Consider the following 13,291-nt stretch of genomic DNA (forward strand, 5'->3'; position numbering starts at 1 on the left):
GAAACCAAGATCAAGCTATCCCACTCCCTATCATCCTGGTGTGCTCCATGTGCCTATCCAATAACCGCTTAAATGTTCCTAAAGTGTCTGACTCCACTATCACTACAGGCAGTCCATTCCACACCCCAACCACTCTCTGAGTAAAGAACCTACCTCGGACATCCTTCCTATATCTCCCACCATGAACCCTATAGTTATGCCCCCTTGTAATAGCTTCATCCACCCGAGGAAATAGTCTTTGAATGTTCACTCTATCCATCCCCTTCATCATTTTATAAACCTCTATTAAGTCTCCCCTCAACCTCCTCCACTCCAGAGAGAACAGCCCTAGCTCCCTCAACCTTTCCTCATAAGACCTACCCTCCAAACCAGGCAGCATCCTGGTAAATCTCCTCTGCACTCTTTCCAGCGCTTCCACATCCTTCTTATAGTGAGGTGACCAGAACTGCACGCAATATTCCAAATGTGGTCTCACCAAGGTCCTGTACAGTTGCAGCATAACCCCACGGCTCTTAAACTCCAACCCCCTGTTAATAAAAGCTAACACACTATAGGCCTTCTTCACAGCTCTATCCACTTGAGTGGCAACCTTTAGAGATCTGTGGGTATGGACCCCAAGATCTCTCTGTTCCTCCACAGTCTTCAGAACCCTACCTTTGACCCTGTATTCCACATTTAAATTTGTCCTACCAAAATGAATCACCTCACGTTTATCAGGGTTAAACTCCATCTGCCATTTTTCAGCCCAGCTTTGCATCCTATCTATGTCTCTTTGCAGTCTACAACAGCCTTCCACCTCATCCACTACTCCACCGATCTTGGTGTCATCAGCAAATTTACTGATCCACCCTTCAGCCCCCTCCTCTAAGTCATTAATAAAAATTGCAAATAGCAGAGGACCAAGCACTGAGCATATATTCATATGGTAAGATGATTATCCAAAGATAGGTTACTTAATTTGTGTAATAATTCTCATTATTTTAATGATGTGCATTCTCCTTACAGCGTGCTTCAACTTAACCATTCTCTTAGGCCGTACTGGATGTAGTCTTTTGAGAATCAGAATGTTGCTAGTCAGGTAGAAAATTAACTGCTGCTTATGGTACAGGTCTCAACATTTATGATAAAGAAGTGGAAGATTAGTGGGGATGTTGCTTGTTATGGTGACATTTTAATGTGCATGCTATAAGCCAACAGGTTTCCCAAAGCCAATCAGAATAGGTAGAAAATGTGACGATCCTATAAAGTAGCACCAATTTATTACCTTCCCCTAATGCTTGAGAATAACTTAAATAGGTTTGTTATTATTCAGGAAAGGAGGGTAAAAGAAATTGCTAAATCTCAAAACTTGCACTATTATTCTGATTCCTACATATAGTCCATTCCATTGGCAACTATGCAGAAATTCTCATGGCAGAAAATTAGCACTATTCATCCACTGGCCTTTTGTGCTTTCAAGTGAGGCTTTGCATGTCCAAATTTTCTCTTCTACCTCCCCAAAAAGAAAAAAAGGTTGCTCAGACCAATGGAATTTTGCACTTTGGCAGCTGTAGTGTTTCTACTGGACCATCTGGTGCTGCAGAAAATGAAAAATGGGATCAAATGTTGGGAGGAATTAACAAAAAAACTTAAATGTGGAATGCATTCCTTCTAACTTGTACTTGTAAAGAAAACTTTTACAATAATGTATTAGGCCTACTGAAGATAGAGGAAGACTTAATCAGCCTGTAAAATCTGTTAAAGACTAGATACATCAAACATTTATGACCTGGTAAAATAATCTTAAAGTCACATAAAAATGACTGCATGTTATTAGATATGTGTAATTGCATATACACCAGTCTTTTGAACATTGGTTACAGTATTTGAGGTTTGTATTTAAGCAACTTTTTTCAACACAGCAATATGCCAAAGGTTTATTCAAAGATCAATCATAATTATTTGGAAATTTATTTGCATTATACACACTCACTGTGGTTTATTGGCCCCTTCATTGAACCTGATTTTTAAAATCACTTCTTTAAGCTAATTAAATACTGGACATTGTATTTTTGACCCTCTGTTTAAAAGACTTTACAATAAATTGAAAAGTGCGTTGCTTTTAAAGTAAATGCTTTACTGTCTGAAGTGATGCTTTATTTTCCTCAAATTGAGTACATTCCCCACCTCCCTGCGATTCACTATGTTGGAGCTACAGGGTGTCAATGAACCATTTATCCTCTTTTTCAAACCCTAATATGATTTGAAATGATAGCCCTCATTGATGACAGTGGTTAAATTTTATTCAATATAAATAAGACTTGACACATGCGAATGTCTGAGCAATAATATCAAAGTGCAACAGCATTATCATTACACTCTAGGTAGAAGCATGATCTTCACAGAAATGCTCCCTTGTCTGCCCCAGTAGATGCCATGGTACCAGTCAATGCAATACATAAGACCTCTACAAATCTCTGCTCACGGAATCCCTTTTTTTTTTATACCCCAATGTCTACGGAGACAGATTTAAACCAATCATTGCCTAGCTGTCTTTTGAATGGATCAATTACAAAACTTGTCATTGAACCATCTGTGTCCACCCAAGCCATGTCAAACTTTCAAGATCTTGGCTCCCAATGCCAAGCAGAAAAGATGGTGACCTTGGAAGCCAGCTTTCTTGTTTAGGATTCAAGGCACTGCTATTTCTCTCCGTCCTCTGGGAGCTGCTTATCACTCTCTGATCCCTTTTAGAATGTTGTCTGTTTTCACAGATTGCTAGGTTACTGCTGTATCTGATGGATAAAAATATGAAAATTTTGAAATGCAGAGCTGGATTTTCCTCTTTGAGTTGGGAAGTAAGAGTCAGGCCACTTCCTGATAGATTCCCGACTTCTGAAAGTCAGTCCATTGGTATGGAATTTTCATCTTCTGAATTCAGGGCACACTGGAGTTGTGGCCAACAACCTCCCAAATCAGCCTGAGGCGGGAACATAGGTAGTCAGATGCCAAGGCTGGCAAATTAGAAGGCCTGTTGCTGACACATCAGCCCAATTATTTACATGCTTGTTAGGCTTACTAACCCTCAATCCCTATCCCCTTCCTCACCAAGCTCTCTCTGTACTGCCTCATATCCTCTGTTCTTCTCGTGCCAGCTTCATGACACTCTGCCTTCTCCATACCCTCCCCCCACCCACTCTGCAACCCCATGCTTTCTCCAAATCTCTCATGCATTCTCCATGCCTCCATTCCCCCACCAGTAACCCCCCCCCCCCCCCCCCGCAACTCATTCTCCATACCCACTCACCCAGTATCCACTGTATACAGAATTCATAGCCACATAATAACATTGGGAAGTTTCATTAGATAAAAAAAAGTATCATCCATTCAACTTCCAGTTGAAAATATAGTTCCTCTTAGAAGCTCATAAAACTGTCACTGAAACTTCTTCTTGAAGAGAAACTCTCTTGAAGTGCTCGCTAATCTGTCAATCTAATGAAACAGCCTTTCAAAAATCTCTTCAAAACATTAAATCCAATTATCTACTCATAAAACTGCCAATCAACCAAAGCATGCCATCCCCTTGATAGCCCTATCCACAACCCTGCTGAGCTAAATGTAATAGTGTGTTTGGGATCCAACCATGCATTTCTAATGCGATTCTGTTGCACAACTGAATAAACAAATCCTCCAGAGCTCAATAGTCTTTGAAGTTTCTGGAGCAGTTGTTCAGTCATCTGCTCCTTTTCTTTAAAGGCTCACCAGATGAAGTTTCAATCAAAGATGTTTGACATCTGCTTAGTTTTCAAAGTTTCTACAGATATTTCAAACCAATGCAAGAAATCGAAGCATGGTGTCCAGATGACATGTGAATCAGCTTCTCAAAGCTGTTGAATGCATAAACAGGTTTTATCCACTGACCCACTTTATCCATGGTTGGATTCCAAACACACTATTACATTTAGCTCAGCAGGGTTGTGGATAGGGCTTTCAAGGGGACTGCATACTTTGGTTGATTGGCAGTTTTATGAGTAGATAATTGGATTTAATGTTTTGAAGGGATTTGTGAAAGGTTGTTTCATTAGTTTGACAGATTAACGAGCACTTCAAGAGAGTCTTCAAGAAGTTTGTTATTGTGGGAAATCGGTGTTTGGGAACAGAATACTTCCCACTAGTTCATTCATTGCTGCTATGAGATACGCCCCAGGGCAGATTACACACCCATATGTCCTCTCCAAAAATGTGCCTTAGTTTCAAACCTGGTTCTACTACGTCATTGAGAATTGTTTTTCACTTCCATTCTTTGGACATTCTTACTACCTTTGTGAATGAAGCTGCTATTTGTACTGTATTATGAGCAATTTTGTGCTTAGGACCTGTTCCACCTGAGGCGCTGGATGGTGACTCATGAAGTGCATTCCATCTGGATCTCTATATCTATTGAATTGGCTATTGAATCGCACTTCTCAGGGTAAAAAGCTGCTATGTAAATCTGTTCTAACTGGCACCTTTTGAGATGTCTTTCATAGAATCCCTACAGTACAGAAGGAGTCATCATCCCGCCTAAAAAAAAAACCTTTGATCCTCTATCCTTGCAAACTACTGCCCTACATCCAAATTTCATTTGCTCTGCAAAGTTATTGAATATGCTGGTGCCTCCCACATCTGCCTATCTTTCCTGGACTCGATCGAACCAAAAACCATAGAATCCCTACAGTGCAGAAAGAGGCCAATTGGCCCATCAAGTCTGCACTGACTCTCCAAAAGAGCATCTTACCCAGGCCCACCCACACCCCGCCCTATCCCAGTAACCCCTGCACAGTTACCATGGCTAATCCACCTAATTTACACATCTTTGGACTATGGGAGGAAGCCAGAGCACCCGGAGGAAACCCACACAGACACTGGGAGGATGTGCAAGCTCCGCACAGCCACCGAAGGATTCAATGTTTGAATCCCATTAATTAAGTTTCTGCTTCTGCCACAGTACTAAAATGACTCTTTTCAAATTCATTAATGACATTCCATGTGACCATAATCTTGTTAAACTATCCATCCTTGTACGTCTCGACCTGACTGCAGCCTTTGACACAGTTGCACACGCCATCCTCCTTCAACATGAGTCCACTGTCATCCAGCTGCTATGGACTGCACTCAGCTGGCTCCATTTTTATCCATCCCGTTGTAGCCAGAGTAATGGCTTCTCTTTTCAATCCCGCACTGTTACTTCTCGTGTCCCTAAGATTCCATCCTTGGTTCCTTCCTATTTCTCTGCACAGTGACATAATCTGAAAACAGTTTCAGTTTCTACATGGACATTGAAAATGCCAAGCTTTACCTCACCGCCATCTCTTCTGACCTCTCCGCTATATCTAAGTTGCCTAACTCATTGTCTGAGACTCGCTGCTTGTTGAGCAAAAATTACCTCTAAAATAAATATTGGAAAGATTGATCCATTGTCTTACGATCCTGCTGCAAACTCTGTTCCTAAGCCATCAGCTCCATCAGTCTCCCTGGCAACTGTCTGAGGCTGAACCAGACTGTTTGCAACATTTGTGTGTTATTTTACCTCAAGATAAGCTTTCGACCACTTATCTGCGCCATTAGCAAGACCGCCAAATTCCACTTCCGTAACAGTACCTCACTCTGCTCCGGTCTTAGCTAAAATCCTCATCCATGTCTTTGTTAGAATTGATTGCTTCAATGCTTTCCTGACTGGTTTCGCATCTTCCATTCCCCCATAAATTGGATGTCATGCAAAACTCTACTACCTGTATGTTAACTCACACCAAGTTCCAAAACGCCCATTAGTCCTGTGCTCATTGGCCCCTGGTTAAGCAACGCTTCAATTTAAAAATTCTCATCTTCACATTCCTCCATAGCTTGTCCCTCCCTGTATCTGTAATCTCCTCCAGTCCTACAACTCTTTGAGATATGCGCTCCTTCAATTTTGGTCTCTTGAGCATCTAATCACTCCACAACTGGCAACCATACCTTCAGCTAGCTGCCTAGGCTAAGACTCTAAGATTTGGAATTCCTTCCCTTAAGCTTTCTGCCTCACCACTTTCCTCCTTTAAGACACTCCTTAAAAGCTACCTCTTTAACCAAGCCTTTGATCATCAGCCTTAATATCTCTTCCTGTGGCTCAGTGTCAAATCTAGTTTGTATTTGTTATGTTTTGCTATGTTAAAGGTGCTATATAAATGCAAATTGTTATTGCTACAAACAAAAATATAGTTCCAAATCAAAATAGCATAATACCCCTGTCAATACTTGTCAATATACCTTGATCTTTTCTACTGACAAGTTCCACATAATATATAAACACCGTAGTCCCTTTTAAGGGTAGTTTTTCTTAGAGTTAAGCCTGGATCAATGTAGGATAATTTCTTGGTTAGGTTAACTAGAATTATAATTTTAAATATCTTAAAATCTGATGTCTAAATCACACTTTTAGACATTAGTAATCTGTATAACAATTTTAGCATCAGATTTTGGCAATGATTTTTTTTAAAAGTTTGAAATTTGACATTTTCAACTGAAAAACAAAAGCTTCAAGAACTCAAGTGCAGAATGCATACATTTTTATGTGACCTTAACTTCTACTTGAATGTAGCAATCACGTGAATACCTAAAGTTCTTCAGTCAGCTTTTATATTGAATTACTATTTTGAATTTTGTTTATACTGAATACTTATGCACTACTGTTCAGACGCACAGCCTACAGACGCTGAAAGAGAAGTATTTAATCAGGTGAATGTAGTGTTAAAGGATGCAGAGGGAATCCTGGATGATCTACAATCGTACAGAGGGGCAGGACACGAAATAAGAGAGGTATTGTTTTTGCTTTGATCACTAAATGGATTACAGAATAAAACCAGTTAATTGTCTACATTGTAACACATCCATTAAACAGGATCTGTTCCCTAGTTCATTTCCCTTGGCAATGCCTTGACCAATCTGAGTCGACCTGCTTGGTTTGAATTTAAACAAAAGCTTGGCAGTTAACTGTTCCTGAGTGCATTCACCATGGCAACACCCCTACCAATTAGAGTCCACTTGCCAAACGATCAGTATCCTCTTTTCGTGCAGTATAAATTGTTGATCCCTTTACAATTGGTATTCTTGTGATTCTGTGCTGATGAGTGCAAGATGCTAGAGCCTTTAGCTTTCCGTGCAGTGCAGCATGCCAGCACAGTAGTCACCAAAACATTCTCCTTGGTATTAAATAGTGAGTTTTGATTGCCAAGCATACATAGCTTTCCTGGAAAATTCCCAGAGGCACCCTTTAAATGTGAATCTGATGCCAAATGCATCAGTTTTGTGGCTTTGAAGTCAAGTTGGTCCAGGTAGAAATTGATTTCAATATGAGTCTATTAAATTGAGCAGCTTTATGACATTTACAAAATTTGTAAATACAAATGTACCACATTAATAAAGTACATGAGTAAATAAGCTAAAATTTCCAAACATTATTGACAAACTTGTTGTCATCTGGCACAAGAACGAGGAGATCAAATTTTCAGTCTGGAAACCCTGTTAAAATGCAATGCAATCATAAAATTCCATTGAAACAAATCTGTCTTTTAGAAATGTAGAGATCCAGGATTAAATCCCTTTAAGGTGGTCCAGGATCTCATTTCAACTCTCATTATCCCATCTCGCCGCAATAGTTTTGTTCTGTTTTGAGGTGATCTGTGATGTTTAAAATTAATAACTCTTTTCAATTAAAGGCAATACAACATCCAAGTGATGAAAATTTGCAAGAGAAAGCATGGAGTGCAGTGTGTCCACTAGTAGGAAAACTAAAGAAGTTCTATGAATTCTCCCAGAGATTAGGTACACATTTTCCTTTGTTCATAAATGGAATGTATATGCCATGACGTCTTGTTAGTTTTCCTTTAATCTTTATATTTCCTTATGGAATGGGACTTAATTGTCACAGTTCATTGAAGATAATAGTTGGAAATCAGTATTATGAACCAAAAGATAGTTATGTAAATTAACAAAGTTGATGCATGGGCAAAATAATTTGCGAATATTGCCAAAAGAACAGTCTTTACGTTTTAAGGTATTACAGGTGTTGGCAACTTTTATCTTAACATGGCAACAGCCAAAGTTAAAAGAGTTTGCATTGAATCATTTGATTAGTATCCTTTTTGATCTTAAAACTGTTTTTCATTAGATTTGGTATTAATTTTTTAAAATGTTGAAATCTGAAATTGTCATTTTAAGGCTGTATTGAGAAATAATGGACCTAAAGTATAAACACTTAGTGAAATTTAATTTTTATCATGTTTAAGATGCTGAACTTTTATTCCTGACTGGATAATTTAAGGAATTTAATTTTTTAAATAATTTACAATTTGTGCTTCATAAGATGCCAGTAATTGCAATTATAATTTATAATTTGTCAGTTGTTATAACCAAATGAACTTGGTGGTAATTCAGGATTTTCACATTAAATGATGGTCTGTTGGTGGGAAAATAATATTTTAAATTCGCATATAAAATAGTTTTCAGTGAATGATCATTTAACCAATGGTTTAGGTCATCGCTATATTTATAGGAATGAGCTAACTCTTCATTGAGCAATTCCTAAATTTTCACTGATTTTAATTGATTGTGTCTATCTGGTGCTTTTTCAACCCCATGTCAACAAGTTGTACGGTTGCTCTTACGCATCCTTTTACGTTGTTTTGAATTCAGCATGTTAATCATACTGTAATGCTTGAACACAGGAGTACTTTGTAGTTCATCTATCTGAACTACTGATAACTTCTGTGACTTGGGGAAGTGCTCTTGGTTGGCTGAGAATTTTATAACCTCACGGTGCTTTTAAGGTTGTGCATGTTTAGTAGACTCTGGAAACCGGCACCAATTAGCCAGCGCCTCCCGTTTACATTGCCAAATTGAGCTCCTGTATCCCAGTGGCAAATGATATGATTCTGCTGCCAGGGTAAAGAAACCAGATTTGGCAGTCTAAATACAGGAGTTGGCGCTTTTCTGTGGTCTCCTACAGTCTGAACTAAAGAAACACCAGTGTTAAAACAGCTTGAAATAAATGAATAACTTTTATGCCTTGTTATAGACCTATTTTAATTACAGGTTTGCAGTGGTATCCTAAGGTGTTACATCATGTCATGATTAAATACAGAATCTGTTCGCTGATTTCTGCCAAAAGTCATTGTGGTCTCACAACTTTTAAGTTTCAAGTCGAGCATCTAGTATTGGCTTTGAGACTAAGTGGGTGAGGAGGTGGGAGTCAGATCAAGGGGTGGAGGGATGAGAATGTTGAATGTGTCAGGGTACAAGAAAGGGGAGCAGAAGCAGGCATTGGCGGTGGGGGAGCAGGAAGGACAGTAAATAATCTTAATGGGAGCAGAATAAGGAGTATTGATAAAATACATCTTGTATGGGAGAGGGTCAGTTTCTGTCTGTCGGAATTGGTAGGCACCCTTGCGTCTCTATTAAATGGGCTCCAGTGAGAGGCTGAACAACCAGAGATTGTGGTTCACGTTGGTACCAATGATATAAGTAGAGAGAGGAATGAGGTCCTGAAGGCAGATTGATCTATCCATAGCTTCTCATGTGAAGTTGAGACCAATTACAATATTCAGATCAAGAAGGGATGGAGAGTGGGGAATAAGTTGACCTAGTGAGTGAGTGGGTGAGAGTCAGATCAAGGGGTGGCAGGGGGGTTGACAATGTGGAAAGTGTCAGGTACAGGAAAGGGGAGCAGAAAGAAACAAGGAACGGTATTTTACGACGGGTGTGATGCGGTTGTAAAGTGGGGCGTAAAGCGAGTAGCGCGATTGGCGCCGGTTTTCCTGGCTGGTGTCATTTTACGACCTCAGGATTTCCGGCACGGTCAGCCTCTCGCCCATTTCCGAACAGTTTATTTAAAATTATGGAAATGCTGTTTTACATATGATTAGTGAGCCCGGCGCTCAATCGTCTGGGCTCGTCTGCCTTTATGGCCTTGCCGGGAGAGGTTCTCTACGGCGAGGGATAGACATACTTCCCGTGGACAGGGAGCAGTCGTGTTGGCCTCGCCAGTGGAACCAGAGGCCATTAAGGCCCCCCAGAGAGCCTGGGGGTAAGGCAGGGGTGCCCCATGGGCAATGCCAGACTGGCAATGCCAGACTGGCAATGCCATCCTGGCATCTTGCCACTGTCAGCCTGGCACTTGGGCAATGCCCATCGAACAGTGCCAGGGGGTGCGGACAGGGGTGGCTAATGGGGGGAGGGAGCCCTCTGCCTCTCTGCAGCGATTGGAAGGGGGCAGTGCAATAAGGCCGTGATTCTGGAGGGAGGCAACAGGGCTATGGTTGCTGGAGGGAGGCAGCGGGGCCACGATTGCTGGGGGAGGACAGCAGGACCGCGATTGCTGGGGGAGGACAGCGGGACCGTGATTGCGGGGTGGGGGGGGGTCCGCGATCGGTCTGGGGGGAGGGGAGCTGCATCTCGGGCTGAGGGCCCCCGCAATTGCAGGGAGGAGGTGGGGACTTGAGGCAGCCTGCAGTAGCTAACTGCTAATGCGCATGTGCAGCATCAGAGGTCTGCACATGCGCACAAACTCCCTCTGTAGGCTTTCGGGCATGTTAAGCCCCGCCCACCGGCTTTGTCGCTCAGAATGTTTCAGCCAGAGTGCATATGGGGTGCCTAAAAATGTGCCCGAAGAACGGATCTGGAACGTGCCCAGTTCCACACTGCCCGGCACTTGGACTAAAAGTGGTACAATTCCGGCCAAGGGATCGGATTAAATGGTGGGGGAGCAGGAAGGACCATGTGTAATCTGGAAGGGAGGACAATAAGGAGCATTGTACCCCAACCTCTTGAAAGAAGCCAAAAGAAAATAATAGATGGTCTGACCATCATTTTTCAATCCTCACTGGATGCCAGTGAGGTGCCAGGGCTTTGAAGATCTGCTAATGTTGTACCTTTGTTTAAAAGGAGAAGGAGAGGGAGACCGAATAATCACAGGCCAGTCAGTCTGACCTTGGTCATGGGCAAATCATTGGAATCATTTCTGAGGGCCAGGATAAACTGTTACTTAGAAATACTTGGGTTAATCAAGGACCAAATCAACATGGATTTGTTAGGGGAAGGTCAGTCATTTTGACAAATTTGATTGAATTCTTTTGAGAAAGTAAAGAGGATTGATGAGGGTAGTGTGATAATGTGGTACAAGAACAGCAGACACCTGAGAACACAACCACCTGCAGGCTCCCCTCAAGTCACTGACCTTCTTGACTTGGAAATATATCGGCAGTCCAAAGATGTGTGGGTTAGGTGGATTGGCCATGCTAAATTGCCCCATAGTGTCAGAGGGGCTAACTAGGGTAAATGCATGGGGTTATGAGGATAGGGCCAGGGTGGGATTATGGTCGGTGCAGACTCGATGGGCCGAATGGCCTCCTTCTGTATTGTAAGACTGTCACTCGGTCAAAATCCTGGAATTCCCTCCCCAACGGCATTGTGGGTGTCCCTGTACCACATGGACTGCAGCGATACAAGAAGGCAGCTCACCACCACCTTCTCGAGAGCAATTCCCTTCTCAAAGGATGGGCAATAAATGCTGGTCGAGCCAGTGATGCCCACATCCCATAAATGAATTTTTAAAAGTTGTAGCAAGCTGGGTACTGCTCTGACGGAGGGTTATCCAGACTCGGAACGTTGGCTCTATTCTCTCTCCACAGATGCTGTCAGACCTGCTGAGATTTTCCAGTATTTTCTGTTTTTGTTACAAAATTGGTCCAGTGACTGGAAACCTAGGGTAATTGTTGATGGATATTTTTGTGACAGGAAAGCTGTTTCCATTGGGGCTCCACAGGGCTCAGTATCAGGTCCCCTGCCTTTTCTGTTATATATTAATATTTTGGATGTAAATGTAGGGGGATTGATGAAGAATTTTTTAAAGCAGCACAAAATTTGGCTGCGCAGTTGGTAGGGAAGGAGGATTGCAGTAGACTGCAGGTAGATATCTATGGGCTGGTCAGATGGCAGACAAGTGACAAATAGAATTAAACCCAGGAAAGTGTAAGGTGATGCATTTGGGGAGATCAAAAAAGACACAGAATTATACAATGAACAGGAAGATACTGAGGTATAGAGAAAGTGAAGGACCTTGGAGTGAATGTCCACAGATCCCAGAAAATAACAGGACAGATCGATACAGTGGTTAAGAAGGCAGATGAAATCCATTCACTTATTAGCAGAGGCATTGAATATAAGAGCAGGGAGATTATGCTGGAACTATATAAAACATTAGGCTACAATTTGAGTACATGTGCAGTTCTGATCACCTCATTACAGAAAGGAGGTAATTAGAGGGAACAGAGGAGATTGTCAGGACTGGAAAATTGCAGCTATGAGGGAAGATTGAATAGGCTGGAGGAGTTTGCCTCCAAACAGAGGAGGCTGAGGGGAGATTTGATTGAGAAGTATAAAATTGTGAGGGGCTTGGATAGAGTGAATGGGAAGGGCCCATTTACTTTAGCAGAAAGGTCAGGAGACACAGATTTAGAGTGATTGGTAGAAAGATTAAAGGAGAGACAAGGAAAATCGTTTCACCCAGAGGATTGTGAGGGTTTGGAACTCTCTGTCTAAAACAGTAGTGGAGACAGAAGCCCTCAACTCATTGAGAAGGTGTCAGGATTTGCACCTTAGGTGCCGTAACCTGCTACACCCACAATGCTGGAAAGTGGGATTCAGCTGTATGGCTCATTTTTCGGCCAAGTTGCCTTTCTGTGTCATACAGTTTCTATGATTCTATGAGAGCCCTGAGAAAATACACAACCATCAGAAAGATGCTTTAATGGGATCCCAGGAAAACTACACTAGTTGACAACCTAACAACAAATGTATAACTACAGAATAGAATTATGATTTTTTTCAGTTTTCCTATTTGGGAACAAGCACCAAAACTAAATGTATTATACATAATAATTATAATTCTGAACCTAGTTTGTCCTCATACCATCTCCCACATTCTACCCTTTATAAGCCTGAAGTCATCCAAAACTCTGCTGCCCGTGTCTGAACTCGCACCAGGTTCTGTTTTCCTATCATCCCTACATTGCCTTCGAGTCGAGTGACGCCTTGAGTTTAAAATTATCATGTTTCCAAATCTTTCTGTGGCCTGGTCCCACCCTATCTCTGTAATCTCCTCCAACCACAACCCCCCTGAGATATATGCACTGCTCTAATTCTTCCCTCTTGTTCATCTCAAATTTTAATCACTTCACTATTGGGTGGTTGTGCTTTCAGTTGCTTGCCCTCCCTACACCATTCCACCTCTCTGGCTTGC

The 13,291-nt window shown here is 41.7% G+C and overlaps 1 protein-coding gene across 42 annotated transcripts in view; it reads left to right on the plus strand.

The window, feature by feature from the left end:
• fam49bb (family with sequence similarity 49 member Bb) overlaps positions 1-13,291 on the plus strand; it is a 181,074-nt gene that overhangs the window by 142,339 nt on the left and 25,444 nt on the right. For all 42 annotated transcript variants that reach the window (XM_078216757.1, XM_078216788.1, XM_078216760.1 and 39 more), the window contains 2 exons: positions 6,692-6,813; positions 7,713-7,818. In XM_078216757.1, coding sequence (XP_078072883.1) covers positions 6,692-6,813; positions 7,713-7,818 — 228 coding nt within the window. The remainder of the gene's footprint in view (positions 1-6,691; positions 6,814-7,712; positions 7,819-13,291) is intronic.

Source organism: Mustelus asterias, chromosome 7, assembly GCF_964213995.1.
Source record: "Mustelus asterias chromosome 7, sMusAst1.hap1.1, whole genome shotgun sequence".
NCBI lineage: Eukaryota > Metazoa > Chordata > Chondrichthyes > Carcharhiniformes > Triakidae > Mustelus > Mustelus asterias.